The sequence below is a fragment of the Azolla caroliniana genome, unplaced genomic scaffold, assembly GCF_043228905.1.
Source record: "Azolla caroliniana isolate FFs.n. ecotype wild unplaced genomic scaffold, voAzoCaro1.0.p SCAF_12, whole genome shotgun sequence".
NCBI classification, from domain to species: Eukaryota; Viridiplantae; Streptophyta; class Polypodiopsida; order Salviniales; family Salviniaceae; genus Azolla; species Azolla caroliniana.
In genome coordinates, this window is record NW_028230447.1 from 18,277,983 (window position 1) to 18,297,653 (window position 19,671).

The window sequence follows — 19,671 nt, forward strand, 5'->3', positions numbered from 1 at the left end:
GGAACGTCTACGCGTGCATACAACCGAAGCGTTAACACGGCCATTCATACACTCGTACGCCCGAAGCGTTACACCTGAAACTTGCGCACGCGCGTACATCCAGAACGTCCATGCGTGCGTACACCCGAAGCGTTAACACGGCCATGCATACACTCGTACGCCCGAAGCGTTAACACAATCGTGCATACGCGCATACGCCCAAAGCGTGCACACCACACAGTGTAGCCCAAGTCACCTTGAACATTCTGTGCTCCACACATTGATAAAATGAATATGTTTTGGTTTCCCTTATATATCATGGGTTCCAATGTTGTCCTATCTATGTGGGATATCTCACAGTTTTGTCTTTTCTTTCTTCTTCTTCAAACTTTACACTCACATAACTTGATACTTGTTTATCCGTTTCATGCGTAGTAAAATACGCTATGAAGTTCTTGAAGACGTCTATCTATATGAATACATTAAGCTAATCTTAAATAATTGTTTTACTAGTTTTCATATCGTGTGTGAAAAACCACACGACAACGTTTACATACAAACCCTAATACCCCGTAAAGAACAAGAAGGAAAAAATGGACAGAGGAATGGATAGCTCGCTCCCGACAGAGAAGCTCAACAAAACCAACTACGTATCTTGGTCATACAAGATGCACCAATACCTGCTCGTGCATGGCTATTGGAGATATGTCAACAGAGCCAATGATAGAGCACCTGATGCGGCACACGGGGGCTTTTCGGCTTGGGAACAAGCGACAAGCAGAGTAATGTACTGCGTTGCATCTAGTGTCAACGATCAGCTACGCGGTGTTGGCGATTAGCTGCGTAGCCATATTTGAGACGCTAAGACACCAAAGGAAGCTTGGACGAACGTGCAACTCAAACAGGAATTGAGCAACATCCAGCAAAAGGATATGTCGGTGGCCGACTACACGGCCTATATTAAGGAGATCTGCGACTCCCTTGCCTCCATCAACATGATTGTCAAGGAGGATGAGAGGGTATAGGTCTATCTCGGGGGCCTACCGTCGAAGTTCGGAGAATTCCGAAGGGCGATCTGTGCAAGGGAGAATATGCCCTCATTTTTTTACTTACAATCGATGCTCCTTGTAGAAGAGAACCACATGGGTGCATCGACGAGTATGCACACTGATAGCAAGATGATGTACACGGAGGCAGAGAGGCCCCATGGACGTGGTGGTCGAGGCAGATCAGCGCGCAATGTAGGCAACCGACAAGAGCAGAATTGGAGGCACAAAGATGGTGCTGACAATAGTACTAGACCCTCTGGAAGCAAGGGGAGTTAAGGTGGCGTTGGACGCCAGCAAGGAAAGGTCGCAACAAACTGTTGTTATTGTGGCCGAAAGGGCCATAGAGAAAGAGAGTGCTGGAAGAAAAGATTTGATTTGGACAAACCTGGATCGAGCTGGAGGGACACAGATAGGCGTCACCGATCGCACTTTGTTGGACGCTCAGAGGGAGCCAGGTCAAGAATGGCCCTCGTAATGAAGCATGAGGCCAACCGCATGGGAGCTTCTGACTCGAAGTCGAAAGAAGTTTGGTACGTGGACTCCAGAGCTTGAAACCACATGACGAACCACAAAGAGTGGTTCTCCTTTCTTAAGAAGCCGGAGAAGCCGAGGGTGATCGAAATTGGAGATGACACCCCACATCCCATTGAGCACATCAGAGATGTCCCTCTGAGTCATGTCGGCCAAAAGGGAATCATGAGGAACGTCCTGCATGTACCGACGATAACCAAGAACTTGGTGTCGGTTGATTAGATTGTGGATCAAGGAATGCATGTTCGATTTACTCACCATGGATGCTTTATCAAGGAGGAAGGCGAGATCATCGCACAAGGGCGCCAGAATGGAAGAATGTTCATTCTCGAAACCAATGATGTTATCACCCCTATGTTCGTGAAAGGGTAGAAGGTCGAGTGGAATATCGACCTAAGCAGATTGGCCACATCAATTTCCAAAAGCTTTAGGAGATGCAGTCAAAACGTGTTGTTTCCGGACTACCGAAGTTCAGTGGCCGAAAAGGCCAAATATGTGAAGCTTTCCAGCTCGGGAAGCAAGATAGGCATTCGTTCCCCAATGAGAAGAATCGGAGTCAGAATCGGCTCGATCTTATCCATTCAGATGTGTGGGGACCGACATAAAACATGAGCATCGGCGGGAGTCGATATATTGCAGGAGATATGGAGTGAAGTTGTAGCCACACTAAAGAGCCAATATGCTAGCATCACGAGTGGAGCCGATGGAGCGAAAAGAAAACGATCAGCCTTCATCCAACAATGGTCGTCCTCTCCCTTTCTTTTTTTACCATAAAACATATGCTCTATTGGTATTAATAAAAAGCCCGGAGGCAGTATACAAATAGTACATAATATTGTTTCATCTCCACCATTATATCTGAAGTGATTCTAGCATTGGGAAAAAAAACAGCCATAAAACACATAAGATGGAACTATCGAGTCCTCTCCCTTTCTTGAGTTAGTAGGCCTCCACATAAGATGGAACTATCGAGTCCCTTCTAGAATTTGTATATATACATTCTCAACTGTAAAATTTTATAACTAATGGAAGGAGTTTTGTTTTTGGGAGAAAAAAGAACATAACTATAATGTTCATCCAAAGTGTGGTTATAAATGAGATTATTATCTCATGCTTGACAGTGAAGATAAAGAATGATGGAGAAGTGTCCAAACCACACCCTCCTACCCAAAATCCTAAGCTTCCTACTCAAGAGGAGGAAGAAAAACTAAAACTCAAAACCCTAGAATGTCAAGCCTCATTTGTCTCTCCCCCTCCCTTGTTATAGTGAGAGAGTTAGTCACTTATCGCAATAAATGGCCACATGCCCCCTTTTCCCATCAAGATGCAAAAGAGGTAGATTTCTCCCACATACATCCCTACAAAGATTTAAACCCTTGACATTTCCCCACACAAAGAAGAACCTTAACCATTTGGTTATTCACCTTTCATTATTTTATTTTTATTTTCACATGAATCACGAGCCCAACTCACTTCTGCTTCAGCCACAATGAATGCATGTGTATACTATATTTACAGTTTTTGTGGTTTCTCCTTTTTTCCCCCTTTTCTCCCTTTTTAATCCTTCTACCCACCATCCCATGACACTTGTCGTTATTGCTTGTTGTCTCATTTCACTTGTCTTATATCCATAACATTATGGAACTTTGTCCAATTTGAAAATCATGTTTTGGAATTTTTAAGGATTTTCATGGAATAAAAGCTTGGGATTAAGTGATGTAGCTCATAGTACATATATTATATTTCTGGTTAAAACTTCGGAACATGATGCCAAGCGAATATCTAATATGATGGCTACATCATAAAATGTATATGGCGCAACACTAGAAGTAATATGGGATGAGTGTGGCATGTATTTATCATGAGGGTTTTGAAAATTATATACAAGTGTGTAACCATAATTAATACAAAAGATGCATGTGGGTCGTAGTAATATTATGGAAAAGTAAAGTTTATTTAGCATGTAGTTACATTCAAACTACTATAATTTGTATGAGCTACATCATGATGATCCTTTTTTCAATGCATGAGGTGACATTCTACATATGAGAATATTGTAAAAATGGTAGTTGTGGGGGGTTTTGATGATAGAGTTGAGATTTATCAAAATGTGAAAGTTGATGATAATGTAATGGTGTCGGATTTGACATTTGACTTCGAATATTATATTATGTCAAATTATAGTTGGCTTCTCATAAACATGCTTAATTGCCCAAACTTGCATATTCTTAATGGTACTCATGTGTTTCTAAAATACAAGAAAAGAAGGAAATACAAATGTATAAACTCCAAGCACAATTAGCTTGGCGACAACTCAAGGGCAAAATCAAGAAAGACATAATTGGTGAATTTACTAATCAAAAGTGATTGAACAATATGTATGTAAGCTTTATATGCATAATGGGATAATATCTATGGCATTAGGAATTGAAACACCATATAATGCATGTAATTGAGGGGAAACAAAAATTTCTAATAAAGTGCAAATGCAACTTTAATGACAATTGAGCTCTTAAAATGGACAAGACCATAAATTCATCAATGAATAGCAATTATCATGGATCAAGCTATCAAGAAAGGTTCTCCAGAAGATTGGGTCGTGAATTGGATTAAACCAAATCATAAAAGAGGAGAAAAAAATTTAGTTTCCAACTATCGAACTATCATGGTTAACTCAGTTATGGCCAAGTTATATACGATTATCATGGAACAAAAGATTAGCTCATGTATTGAACATCATCACAAATGAGCACTTGGTCAAGTAGGCGTTAAACCAAAACATTTAATAGTCAATCATTTGATTACACCAAGAGGTAATAATATAAGAAAGTTGACTTCAAGAGAAAACGATGTGTTATTGTTTTGAGACTTCAAAGATGCCTTTAACATTGTATGAAGGAATGAGCTATGGAAAAGAATGATAGACTCAATCAGAATACCATTAGAGTATAGAGCTATTGTAGCACAATTGTATGAGTAAAGCATGTGCCAATGGAAAATGGATCGTGAGTTCTCGAAGCTCTTTTTGAGCAAAGTGGGGACCAAGCAAGGGTTTCCACATTTTTTGGTCTATGCATTGATACGATTGAAGAAAAGGCTATAAAAGAAGGATTAGATTATTTTTATAATCCTATGTGTTGATGTTGTTTTATTCTCATAAACTTTGGATGATATAGAACACATACTTCATGTATCGGACATAGTTTGTCAAAACAATAGGATAATTGTTAATGTGGACAAAACAAAAATGATGACAATAAAGGCAATCCAACCAAGAGACTACCCCACTTACATAAAGGAGAACCAATGTAGTGTAAAGATTCAATATCTTGGTATTAATGTCCCACTGACAAATAGATGGAATGTACGCAATGAGTCTAGACACCAAGTGGGGTGGAATAGTTATTATATGTTTGAGAATCAATGCAACCAAAGTGATTCTCAAGGATGGGAAGTAAGATTGACGTTATTCAAAGTTATAGTGGTCCAAGCGTTCCTTTGAGTAGAAGTGCATGGAATGACATGTACTTTGACTATAATCAAGCATACTCTTGACTTTTTTTATGTGTATACTCTTTCATGATGAGTACCTCTACAAGGTGAGCACCTATTTCTAATTGCATGACAAGAAATATCTACATAAGAATATGTTTTGGATTTATCTACAAGGTGAGCACCTATTTCTATTCTTATGATGTTGAGGATTTAACCCCCAATTATCTACATAAGAATATGTTTTGGATTTTGGCTTTTTTATTACATGCACTAAGAGAGATAGTGTCAACCCACACTTCCACTTCATAAAGCAAAACCACTATAACGTGAATTACGCTAATCTCACTTCCCATCCTCAAGTGTCACTTTGACATTAGCTCGTTGATTGTATAAAATGTTTCCAATTCACCAAATGTTGCATATCATCCAAAATATATGATAATAATACAACGTCATCAACATATAGGAGTATAAAAATAAGCTCTTACTTGAATTTTGGGCCATCTAATCCTTCTTCTTTTGCAACCTTGTTTAGTATTCTTCTAGTTTTTGAATGCCTTGACCAAAGAATATAGGGGGCAGTGCACACCCCTATGTGGCCCCAAGGTTGCTCAAGAAGTGTTTCAAGAAACTAGCATTCATTTTCAATTGGACATAACTTGCTCACTGAATCTTGCTACACATATCATTTTTTTCCAAAGATCACTCCTTGATACAATGTTAAATGCTTTCCTAAAGTCCAAAGAACAACAAAGTAGTGTTTTCCATTTACATTGACTTTCTTTCATGATTACGCTTTAGTGTAACCAAACAATCAACAATGGGATGTTTTGGTCTAAAGCTTGTCTAACCAAGTGATTGTTTATGATGTTACTCAACCCATGAGCTAATCTTTTGTTCCATGATAACACTATATAAATAGTGATAATCGAAATAACCACATTAAATCGATAGTTGGAAACAAACTTTAAATATTCTCCTTTATAGATTGGTTTAATCCAATTGATCATGAGCCAATTTTTTGGGAAACCTTTCTTGATAGTTTGATCCATGATAGTTGCTATTGATAAGTGAGTTTCTAGACTTCCATTTCAAGAGCTCACTTTTTTTTTCCAAAAAAGGAGCCACTTTCCCATTAGTTAGGCGAGATTTTTACAGAAAGACTATTCAAGATGGCTTATATATAAATCGGGGAATCACCGCCCAACCAAGTTCAAGAATATGAACATATTGTTCCATCTCTTCATTGATGAGCTAACTAATTATAGAATCCTTTTTTTCCTTGAGTTGACGTCATGTTAGCTTTGTTGAAGTTTAAACATTTGCATTTTCCTTCTTTCTTGAATTTGGTCATATTGACTCTTCTTTCTCCTCAATCATTCTTTGATATTGATACAACGTTAGGACTTTTCAAGTTTATCATTTGAGAGCTTGAACATTTTGAGATAGACCTATCATTCTTCATCAAACTAAGCATTACATTGGAAACTGAGCATTTGATCACCAATTATAGTTACACTGAAATATTGATAGCTTACATTGAGAATGACATCCTTCAAATGTTCCCAATTTGTTTTGCACATCTTTATTGAGAAAAAGGTTCATAGCATGACTCTCAACATCATTTACATATAGAGTAGCTTTTCTATATCAATGTTGCCTAATGTACCTCTTTTCCTTTTGTATTCTAAATCTTGGTCAATGTGTGAGGTTTTTGTTGCAATGTGCAAGTATAAGGGCCTATGGTTTGAGTCTAGTGACAATGGGTTAATTCTAAATGCATTCACTATGGATGCATCACATTCTTTCACCAATACATAGTCAACTACACTACCTTAAAAAAATATGTTCAATCCTCAATCTACAACCATTGCTTCTATTTATAAGTCGATGCATTTACTCTCATGTGTCCCTTTCCCTTTTACTTCCTTGTGTTCACACCTTGTCAAGCAATTGTTCCTTCTTAGCTCATTACAGCTGGCTTTTGCTTTGGTTACTCTTAATCTTACATGCAACATCACAATGTTATTGGTGTAACATTATTGGTGTAACATAAGAGAAGAAATCATAAGAGACATAATGTTATTGGTGTAACATTATTAACATTACAAGGTAGGTATCTTCATCGAGATCCAAGAAAGGCTAAGGTTTATTGTTCTCCATAGAGAGGGTTATAATGATGGTGTGAAAATGTAGTTTTCCCTAACAAGTATCATACACACTAAGTTCTAACCACTTTACGACATGGCCATGTACTATAGCCTATAATACTTTTTCCACAATACAATGAGTGAAAAAGAAAAGGTCATTGCTGAATTGTGAATTGTCACAATTTCCAAGGTAAGTATATGAAGGGACTCATCTTATTGTATGTACTCATATGATCATCAATGGCATGGACCTAAATTGTTTTTTATAATAGGTTGATTTACATCTACAATGAAAAATATTTGATTTTAGCCCCAAGAGAAGATCTTGTTCATAGATTTAGAAAATGGTCATACAACATAATACAACAATATCAATGTCAATAAGAGCTAATTAGATATGGTTCAAGGTTTGACAAGTGAGCCAAAAATCTAGACTTCATCGAGATTTTTTTGTTTGTGTCACAAAGAAATGACATTACATTCCAAAACGAAAGCAAAATATCTAATGATTAATTCAACCATTAATATTGTTCGAAGGGCTGAGATCCCTTAAAGTGGGTGTTTATCACATGGTTGTACATGACGGCATGTTCATACATGTTGGAATCATGGATCAAGGCATACGACATTACATTCCAAAACGAAAGCAAAATATCTAATGATTAATTCAACCATTAATATTGTTCGAAGGGCTGAGATCCCTTAAAGTGGGTGTTGATCACATGGTTGTACATGACGGCATGTTCATACATGTTGGAATCATGGATCAAGGCATACAAAATGACCTCTATACCATAATGCTTTGATTGAGTTTTACATTGAATATGGAAAATAGAGGATGCTTGGTCATTGTAAATGTGGGGGTATATTGGATGCATGTGATGACCCAAAGGTGGTATCGGGAGATGTTGAATATGAACATGATGAGGAAGATTGATTTGGTTTGAACATGTACAGATTCATGGTATGTTTTCACTATTGAGGAAGTGTCCAATCAAGTCTATCAAAAGAAGGATTAATGGCTAGCTATTGTCTTACACAAGACGGGCTGGGGAAGGATAATCATCTCCTTTCCATCATTTTATATTTTGTAGCTGATATGGTTTTTTTAAACTAATGGAAGGATATGTTTTTTTTTTTTAATCGACCATTAATATGTAAAGTGACTCATAATATGTACATAATATGAGGGTCGAGGCAAAGGGCAATTTGTTCTGCAAGCAAATAGGAAATTTCAAGGAACTTGGAAACTATAGGTGTTGTTAAAGACAATGCAGATGTAGGTAACTTGCAAACAAAGTATTTGATATGTGTGCATGTTATGTTCACAACATTATTTGCCAAAAAGCTATTTAAATTGGGAACTATGGCTTTCTATTTATTGAAATAGTTGCATATAATCACAAATTTATATAGACCCAAAAGGTTACCTATGAACAAATATACTTAAGGTATCTTGGATATGTTTGATGGCTTATGATCTCATATCCTTCCGTCAAGCAAATGCAAAATGCTAAAAATATTTAATTATTTTGATATAATGCAAAATTTTCTTGCCAGTGAAGGAGAATCAATAGGGTCTTATGTTATCTATTACATGGGAATAAGCCAACACTGGGTGATGAAGGGTTTCATCTACTTGCTCACACCCCCTACAGGTGGCCAAATCAAAATCTCTTGACTAATCACATAACATTAGACAAGATTCTAAGTAGACTTTGCCATACTCATCTTTCCTACCAAACAGAGGAGTTTTGCATGTGCCATACATTATTATAAAATGTATGCATTGTACCAATTTCAATCCTAATACTCTTTTTGAGTGGGTTTGTAATGGTCAATTATGAGCATGTGCAAAAACATTAGATGGGTTAGATGTCTTAATATTTTGACTTTTATGCTTTTCTTTAGGCTAACAATATAAATATAGGTTTAATGAACAATTTAAAATAGAGTTTCAGTTGGAGACATATTGTTAGTGTATTGTTGCCAAACCCCAAACTTATTGTAGTTGAATAATTGCCCTTTTCCCCAAAAGACAGATTCATCTAATTGTCATTACTATTACTGCTAATGGTCATTTCCTTTGGTACCCCACCATGTGGATAGTTCCTAACGCACATTCATGTCACTTCCAGATTGAGATTTTGAAATATTTGATGGGCTTCTACAACCGTGGCTTTTTGTGTGCTTGTCAATATGGACAACCTTGTAGAGATTGGGAAGGAGAGTCTGATTCATGCTCACCAACTTTTCATCACCTAATTATACTTGCCATCCAAGCATAAGGCCACAAACTCCTAAGCATGCTTATGGTTACAAGGAGGAGGTTCTATCCATATTAGTTCCATATTCATTTTGTGAGCTTGATTGAAAAAAAGTATCAATAGGCAAGGATTCAAAGACAATGAATCCTTCCACACACCTGGTTTCAACCAAACCAACTGCTTCTGCAAAATATAATGACAAATGCATCAAATTATGGTGATAATCGCAGACATGCTTTTTGGATAAAAGGTTTTTGTTGAAATAATGAATCCTAAAGTTATCTTCCATCTTATAATGAATGCATCAAGGTATGCCAAAGGAAGCTTTGGTGCATATTAAGGACATATCCTCATCTTGCATCCAAGAAGGATATATTTTTCCATCTTCCCTCATTACATCCTCGATGGTTTTTATACCCTGTGTGTGACTGCACATACACACAATAGTTGGCTACCCCAAGTTGTTTACTCGTACAAGTACAAGAGAAGGGATAAGACAAGGACATAAAGTTGATTTCACAACAACTTGCAGGGGCATAAATGGCAAACAACTTTACAATATTTATATCGTAATCGCAAAGTTTTTAATATTAAAAGCTTTATTATGCTAGGCCTTTCAGGATATTCTATGAAGAGACAAAGTTGTTGATGAATCCTTTATTATATTTACATGTGTAGAGTGATACCATGCCTATAACTACCTAAAAAATGTTAAACTTTTGGAAAAGAAAATGAAAAGTATTGTAGTATAACAACTCAAGGAAAAAGAATAACAAACATTGGGATAACTATATAACATTATCAATAGTTTTGTTATGAAATACTTTGTAACGTCTTAGTAAGTTGCTTTCTCACATAACAATGATTGTATGTGGAATCAAATCTCCTACATGTTAAAATCCTAAAGTAAACTAAATGTGGACAAGCAACTTCATGTGGTATCCTATATAAAGGCAACTCCTCTTCATTCATTCCATACACGTCTCACTATGAGATACCAATTATCTTTGTGTTGTGGCCTATAGGTTATGTAAAGGCAACCCCTTTACATTCCATATCTTGTGTGGCATATATTGTAAATTCACCCTAGTGGTAAGTTGTTACACAATTAATCCATTTCGTCTCTCCATCTCTTGTGTTTACAAAATTCTCTCTGTGTGTGTGAATCAGCCTTACTAGGGTAAGACTACCAATCCTAAGCCTAACTAAGGTAAGTTGTTAGATTGCTAATTCTGCGTCTTGGGTGGGGTGAAGATTAAATGCTTCACTAATAAATAATACTTAGTGGCGTGCAATCATGGCAATGAATAGTAATGAATAACTGAATGATGACATACAAGGTGGTAGCTGTGGCTCCATGATAGTATAACAAAACTTGATCTACGCTTGACAAGGGTGAAGGAAATAAACACATCATGAAAGGGGCCACATTTTCATGTCATTGAACTAGTCTATGAAGATGTAGTAACAAGAAAAACAAATGCTGATTAGTTTTCCATCATAATTGAAGTGTTATGGTGTCTACTTTGGCCTCAAAAAGTGTAATAAGCTAAATGAATTAAAAAGGTGGCAAAAAGGTTGGGTCTCATATGTGAACGGATCAATGCATTCAAGATTTTAAAGAGTCACACCATGCTTCTTGTGACGATTTCATTAATTGCGCAAACATCACACTTTTAGGTTAGGTGATATGTCTGTAACATGGTACATGATTGTTTGATAAGGTCGTCTTTATTTTTAACTCCAACTACATGGATCTCAATACATTTAAATCTCTAGAGGTGTAACTGAGAAACTTTGAACAACACAATGGACCTAATGGAATTTAAATCACCTAGTTTTGTTTTTAAAAAAGAGTTGGCCAATTATGGTTGAATCTAAGGTGGATACAAAAGTGAATTTATCTCATTTCGTCCTAGTATCGAAATAGTTCCATGATTGAAGCCATGACAGTTGTCAGTTGGATTGATCGAATCTCTATTTACAAATATTTCTCATCATACTTATTAGGATATGTGAATGTTCAATGGACTCTCTATAACTTTCGGGGCTATATTTGGTTGAGTCTCCCCACGCACAAGGCTTTTCGGTGGTTGATAGTAGGTCTACACATTTATGAGTTGTTGTGTTGTTGCGATTGTTTCATTCCTTCAATCCATGGAAACTTTTAGAAAAAATTGAAATCATTAGTTTTAGTCCAAATGTTTTAAATATTGAACACCACATTGACGAATTTATTTTGAGTTTACTAGATTACACATGAATATGACATCCAAAGTATAAGCTTCATTTAAAAACCAAACAATGAAAGTAAAATCTAATACATTATTTGTCCTCTTTTATGTCTTTGGTGATAAAAAAGCAAATCTGAATGTCATTCTCTTGGTGCAATGAGAGAGAGAGAGAGAGAGAGAGAGAGAGAGAGAGAGAGAGAGAGAGAGAGAGAGAGAGAGAGCACTTTCATGAATTCTCCATTCACATGCACATTATTATGCAAGGGAAAATCGGAAAACAGCTAAAATTTTTAGAACAGTTAGAGACTAACTCAAATATTGTTCATATTTGAAAAAGAATGCTTTATGATCACTTCAATAGTTACGGAAGGTAAAATTTGTGAACCCAATGGATATCTTCAACACGTTCCATCTATCCGCGGTTGAATAAATACATTGATCCATCAATAAGGAAAAAACTACACAGTCTCTCAAAAAGATCATATCTGAGGGTTTGCATATATACACATAGCATTAATAATACTTCCTTGTGTTCATCTCACAAATTTTAAAACCATAAGAGCATGTGGTTACGGTGTAAAAACTAATTTTCTAAAATGATGGGGCTTCTTTAATATTGGTTCAACGAGGTGTGAATGTGCAATGAATATAGTCTAATATATATAGATATTTATATGTATTGCTTCTAAGGTGGACCAATTGCCATTATAGCATTGCTATGTACAGGATGAAAGCCGAATTATTTTCGATTTTCGATTTTCGATTTTACTCCAATAAGTAGTCTTTGCTTAGCTGGTCCCCACATCGAGACAAATTGTCAATGTACCATTGGACATTGTGTTTGTTTTTGTCTTCAATCTTAGATACTCCTTACCTGTCACCACTGGCAATGTTGTTATTCGTTTTCATGTTCTTAACATCAATATATCTTAGCATTGGAACGAGTAGATAGACTTTATTGGCTTACCTACACATTGTATGAGATTTATGAGGTGAAATGTATGTTGTCACTATAAACAAGCGGGTAGGTGAAAACACAAAACATAAAGGAACTTCTTTAATATGTTATATAAGAAACTTTATACTTTTTGTTTATAGATGCACGATGATAGTTTTAATCAAATCCTAAAACCTCGAAACATCTAAATATGATGATTTGGATGCAATAAGGGTTGATGTTGTGTTCATTATAAAAACTCTTCATAATCTAAGTTTTAGATCATGTACAAAGACAAATATACAAAGGTTTTGCAAAGTTAAATTTGTCTTGTTTTCATACATCAAGAAAGAGTGAAAACGATAACATAGCCCAAATGAATGGGAAGTGGAAATATACTTCTCACTAATCATGTCTATTTTATGCATTGCTAAACGTAAGTACTTGTAAAGTTGTATGTGGTATCTTTGATTTGATAAAGTAAGGTGTTCTCATGCACTTTCATGCCTGCTATCAATGTAGCTAAGCTACTTATATTCTTATCATTGCAAGTGTTATATAATCATAATTCATATGTTATGAAAGCATGCACCTATACCATCAATCAAGTACAAGTGTGGAATTATCTCGAAATTGTGCTCTTGAAGTAATGACCAACATAATGATGCTCACATGTGAAATTTAGAAAATTGTCCTCAAATCATCTTAATCCAAGGATGTGACCAATAAGGAACATTAGATTTCTAGTATGGTTAACCCTCGAACATGTTTGGGCTAGTACAATTGTTTGGACGACGTGTGCTTTTATCAATTTATGTTATTATTGTGGTTTGATGTTAATCTCGATGGTACTTAAGGTTGATTTTATCCTAGGCAACTTTGGTACTAAATGAGAACAAATGTAATTGCAAGAAATGTTTAAAGAATTAAATTTTACAAATACTCTCAACACTTACTATTACAAGCACCAAGAGATGGTTAGATTACAAACAGTGTGACAAAATGTGAACTGTGAAATAAACTAGGGCTGGCCACATATGAAACTACCAAATGGGGTCAAACATGGTGTAAACAAGGAAAGACAATCATCAATGCTATTGAATGATGTGACTGCATCGTCAAGCTATTAGGATCAATCTAGAGAAGTGAAATGTGGTACAAATTAGGATATGGCATTCACAATATAAATGAGGTTGTGCCATTGATTCAATTCCATGACACTACGACTCACAAACCATATTAAAAATTGGGTCATTGTGGAGACGTGAATGAAGATTCATACAAGGATTGATCATTCACAATGTTACAACAATAAGAACAATCAAGAGAGCGTCAATCACAGTCAAAGATAATGAGTGATATAGGTTCAATCCCACAACATTATCCCAAGAAAACCATACTACAAGAGATAAATTGCAATATCAATGGGATTTGAGATTGGATGGCTAGGAACAAGTCAAACAAAGTATGCTCACATTAAAATCTATATAGAAGAATCCATCTAATCTACATTATGGTTGGTCATTTATAATATGATCGCAATTGGAACTATAAAAAGGTCAATCTACACATGGGGGGTCCCAAGTTCAAATCAACATTACTACAAGGCGACAACAAAGGCTTCAATTGAGCAAGGATAAAGTTATATGTTGCGATTACCTTGATTTGAGATTATTCCCATTTCTTTGATCCATTACATTAGGAGAACCCCGAATTTCAAGATGTAGATGCTAAACGGGAATGAGTTAATATGTAGCGACATATTAGGTGCAACATTTGTACATGAATATGAGGCTACATTTGGTATTGAATCTCAAGGAGATAGGATTATCAAGAAAGAAGCTAGAGATAAGAGAAGCTAGGATTGATAGCAAGTCAACCTTACTAAGGGCAACTTTGTTTGATTTGCAATTAAGACAAAGGTTATTACATAGTGTGTCAAATATAAGTAAGGATATTACCCCAAGTCCCACACATGAATTCACGAATGTTAATGAATCACAATAGGATCCATGCTCCAAGTGCCCAAGACTTGAAATGCTTGACATTGATGGCAAGATTCAAACTTAGAAAGAAACATTATCATTTCTTGTAGCATTTTGTTTGATAATTTGGATTAGCCTGCCACTAACTCTTGTTGTTCCACTGCTACTCAAAAGTCAAGTGTGAATATCTCTTTGCTAATAATACCTATCATGCTAGGCTACATGTCCGCTCTCATCACAAGTCGGTTTGCCACTTTTCTGTGGTATTTGTGTGTGCCTGGATTTGTCGGACAATGTTTTGTATGTCGATATGATAAACTAAACTGAAGTGGTGCATGAAATATGGAGTTAGGCGAGTGGGGATGGCACATGCTGGGGGCCAACCTTTGTTGCATTCCTTTTTGACATCGCTTTCATCCCATATTCTATTTTTGTAGTCTACAACCTTCTCGTGATCAGAGAGTGGCGCACGAGAATGACAAGCGGACAAAGGAGACATTGTCGCTTGAACGGAAACTTTCACAAGCATACATGGATGCTGACCCTTGGGGGAGGGGGGGTTGGTGGTGGATTCTGAGTGGGGGCATTCATGTATTGGCCCCGAAGAGGAACTCTGTTACAAGCATGACCTTAAATGATCTTGTGGTAAGTTACCGTAGTATTCTACACACAAGGATAAAACTCTGGTCATGCCTGTAACAAGCCGCTGCTTGTAGGGTATTTTGTGGTTTGGGGGGGGGGGGGGGTACATGCGTTCTCGTGATCAGAGTGAGGTGGTGGATTCCAAGCGGGCATTTCATGCATGGGCTCCTGAGGAGGAAGTGGCAAGTGCGGTGGGGGTATTTTGTGGTGGTTCAGGGATCATCAGAGAGACAGGACAGTCAACACGTGCGGAAAGAGATAGTGCAAATGCGGGGTTGTCATGGGGGCATGGATCGGATCGATCGATAGGAGCAAGCGGGAGAGTGTGAATCCGACCCCAGAGAGAGTGTGTGTGCTAGAGAAGCAAGGCAGGGCAGGGCAGGGCAGAACAGGTCTTCTTCTTACCTATTCTTCTTTCTTCTACTTCTTTCTTTCTTTCTTTCTTTCTTTCTTCTACTTCTTCTTTGTTTAGGATATGGCCAAAGCTACTATTTCAACTACATGTAGACATGAAACCATGATGACACACTCAGACACAGTCAGAGACAGAGAGAAGAGAGAGACAGAGACACACACACACACAGAGAAGAGAGAGAGAGAGAAGAGAGAGAGAGAGAGAGAGAGAGAGAGAGAGAGAGAGAGAGAGAGAGAGAGAGAGAGACCCACTTAGGTAATTGATTGGTAAAGCTTTTCCTCTCCTTTGGGGGATGGAGGGAGGAGGGGGGACAGTCACAGACACACAGAGAAACAGATAGACATACAGACATACAGACAGACAGACACAGACAGAGATGCAAACCCCATTAGATCTCTGCCAAGCTCCCCCCCCCCCCCCCCCACCCCATCTCTTTCTCTCTCCTCTGCAGTAAATTACATACATTTGGCTCATACCCTTTCTCTCTCTGTCTTTGATTCTCTTTGATTTTTGTAGCTTTAGTTCCTTCCTTTCCTTCCCTTCACAAGATCCTTAGATCCCAGATCTGTTAGCCATGGCGCCTTCCCTTGCTTCTTCTTTGGCTTCTCCCAATTAGGCGCCAGTTGCTTCAAATTTCAGAAAATCCCCCCAAAAAACGAGAACGGGCGGAAAAAAAGACAACAGGAGATCTTCTTCAAGCAGAGAAGAGAAGAGAAGAGAAGAGAAGAGAGAGAGAGAGAAACGATGCCTGATGTGCTTCTTCCTTCTTGTTTCGGTGACCACCATGGATCCTCGGAAGCTTCTTCGTCAGGATCTCTGAGCAGATCATCAGCGCAAAACATGGTAACGTGTCTTTACAGGACATTGATTGATGGGGATTACAAGGTACTCTCGGTGACATGGTTCAAAACCCTAATGGGCCAAGGTCTGTTAGTTCAAGTAGATGACCCATCCTGTCAATTGGCATGCCACATAGACATGAAACCATGGTTGTTTTGGAAGAAGCAAGGAAGCAAAGCCTTCGAGACGAGGTGTGGATCTAAGCTAGAAGTGGTATGGGACCTAACCTCGGCCAAATATGGGTCAGGGCCGGAGCCGAAAGAAGGCTTCTTTGTATGCGTGGTCTGCGGTAGAAATGTGGTTCTTCTACTTGGCGATATGCGGAAAGAAGCTCTGAAGAAGGTTCTTCGAGTCCGAGGAAGAGGCGAGGAGAAAGAAGAAGGGAATCATGAAGGAGCAATTGAAGCAAAACATGAAAGGAAAGAAGAAGAAGAAGAAGAAGGAGGAGGAGGAGGAGGAGGAGGAGGAGGAGGAGTATGTAAAGCTGTACTGTTGTCGAGAAGAGAGCATATGAGCGGGCGCAGGATTTACACTACTAGGGCGAGGTTCTTCGAAACAGGCGGGACTCATGACATAGCCATTGAATGTCACACTGGCTGTGAAACTGACCCTCCCAGGCTCTCTGTCCGAGTCGACAAGAAGCTTGTGGTTCAAGTCAAGCGGCTTATGTGGAAATTCCGAGGGAATCAGACCATTCTCATCGACGGCCTTCCGATCGAGGTCTTCTGGGATGTCCATAATTGGCTCTTCAACCCTAGCAATGGGAATGAGCATGCCATTTTCATGTTCCAAGCATGTAAATCCAATGACAAGCCATGGATGCGAGAGGTCGGGGTATCTACTACTACTTCTGCTTCGATCGGATTGAACAACAACAACAACAACGGGAATAATAATGGCAATAAAACCAACGATAAGATCAGAATGAGAGGTAATCATAAGGCTCGGGGTTTGTATCAAGAGAGCATGTGTACATCTGCGCTGCATTGGCCGAAGAGTCATAGTTTCAAAAGTAAGGACCCCCTCCAAGGACCTGTGGGCTTCTCTTTGTTATTGTTTGCTTGGAGGAATGAATGAATGAATGACTGAGAGAGTTGAGTAGGGATTTGTTGTGGGCTTTGGTGTCTAAAGTTTCCATTTTCCGGAAAATCTGTAAATAGTGCGGCGTCGTGAAGAAGGTGCCCTCTTGTCTGAGAGAACATATATATTCTTTTGTAGCATTGAATGGATGGATCAGTGAAGCTTATTATAACCTTTGCTCTGAGAGGAGAAGATGAATGCCTTAACTAATCTAATGATGCCTCGAACAAAATTCTAGGGTTACATAAACTGATCGGGTTAATGGAAGAGAAAAATGATTTTAATATACTACGCAAAAGCTTTTGTTGTAAATTAAAATGGGAAATGCACAAGTTTTCCTATGCAGGATTTCAATGCCGGCACCGCCCTGTTTTTCTTATTACAGTCTCTCTCCAATTATTAATTATGAATCCCGATGTTTTAACACAGTGGGAACCTCCCTCCCTTTTACACATTTGGAACATTGGATGGCCATTGTTAATGGGATGGATTGGTCATTAGTCCCAATTCCGTAATTGTAACTGTATGTGTAAACTGACCATATCCATATGATTTGCTTAGAGAGCATACATATTGTTTGTGATTCCTCCATTTCTTTTTTAATTGAATAATTGAAGATGTAATAATCAATGTAGGTACACAATTCTTCTGTGCATCGATTGGTAGAAGCTCCTATACAATGAAATGGCAGTTCCAGCTTAAGATTTAAGTCTCTATTGAATGTTTACTGAATTCATGGATGTTTGGTTGTAAGTTCCTATTGATTGGTGGATATCCCTGAATTGTATTTAAGCTTAAGACCTCTACTCTTGATTCAGTTGTGTTGTGATTGTATGCTAGCTTAATCCGGTGAAGCAACCTGATACAGTGAAGTTTTTGAAGGAGGAAATATGGCCATGGATCTCTTGTACTTGAAATTAAGTAAATACTTGGTATGCTTCTGATCCATCATGTCTTTTACATGATCATGTATTGCCAATTTATACTTGGTAATCTTAAGATTAAATCTGACATACTGCTCTGATTACATATAATGCACACCCACACATACTTAAGTATCTATACATGTATATCACAAGGCTTGAAGTGACGGCATGATATTCAACATGTAGGAATGCATCCTCGGAAAGGATGGTCTTAGAATTATTGTTCTTGTACAAATATTCTTGAGCTTCAATAGTTCAGATGGTAAACAATAATTCCTCCTTGCACCATGATATGATAACAGAATGGTTATGTTAGAAATACTCGTCATATTTGGATAATTACGGACTTTAGATTGTTTTGGGAAATGATCAATACCACCCTAAGTAGACCGTTTAATTGTTTATCTTATTGTGGTTTACTAGTAATGGTGAAATCATCGTAGTTATTATTAGGTGAGACACTAAACTGCTCAAATTTAACAACATATTATCGACTTCTTTTCAATATTTGATAGTTTGTTTTCCTTTTTAGGGATGTGGTTAATAAGATTGCGCACAACTCGATTACATTATAAAACTGAATTGAGGGATGTTAATAAGATCGCACACAAGTCAATTACAGTATGGAACTGAATTGAGGGATGTTAATAAGATTGCACACAAGTCAATTACATTATAGAACTGAATTGAGGGATGTTTATAAGATTGCACACAAGTCAATTTCATTATAAAACTGAATTGAGGGACGTTAATAAGATCACACACAAGTCAATTACATTATAAAACTGAAAAGAGGGATGTTAATAAGATTGTACATGAGTCAATTACATTATAAAACTGAATTGAGGGATGTTTATAAGATCACACACAACTCCGTTACATTGTAAAACTGAATTGAGGAATGTTTTTCGTATTTTACCCTTCAAGGCTGATGGACACGCGTGTGGCACATCTGTTTTGTGATACATGAGAAACTTCAAAGTCGGGTGAAAACCCATGAAGAATCTGTACATGAGTAATGACAACACGCAATAGAGAAAACAAGTTTGATGAATGTGCGCTTCAATGTCCTAAGTTCTAACGTACATGCTAAACATTATAATGATGGTAACGAAAAACAACAATAAGAACCAAATAATGT

The 19,671-nt window shown here is 37.5% G+C and overlaps 1 protein-coding gene across 1 annotated transcript; it reads left to right on the forward strand.

Annotated features, from left to right (window-relative positions):
* Nucleotides 1-16,190: 16,190 nt before the first annotated feature.
* On the forward strand, nt 16,191-18,317 carry LOC147857328 (uncharacterized). The gene has a single exon (XM_087328600.1). It carries the CDS (start codon nt 16,429-16,431, stop codon nt 17,599-17,601), a length of 1,173 nt encoding a protein of 390 aa, XP_087184726.1. The 5' UTR covers nt 16,191-16,428; the 3' UTR covers nt 17,602-18,317.
* Nucleotides 18,318-19,671: the final 1,354 nt, after the last annotated feature.

Bases quoted from the DNA above. Each gene is read 5' to 3' on its own strand.
- LOC147857328 (XM_087328600.1), top strand. From the start codon at position 16,429: ATGCCTGATGTGCTTCTTCCTTCTTGTTTCGGTGACCACCATGGATCC.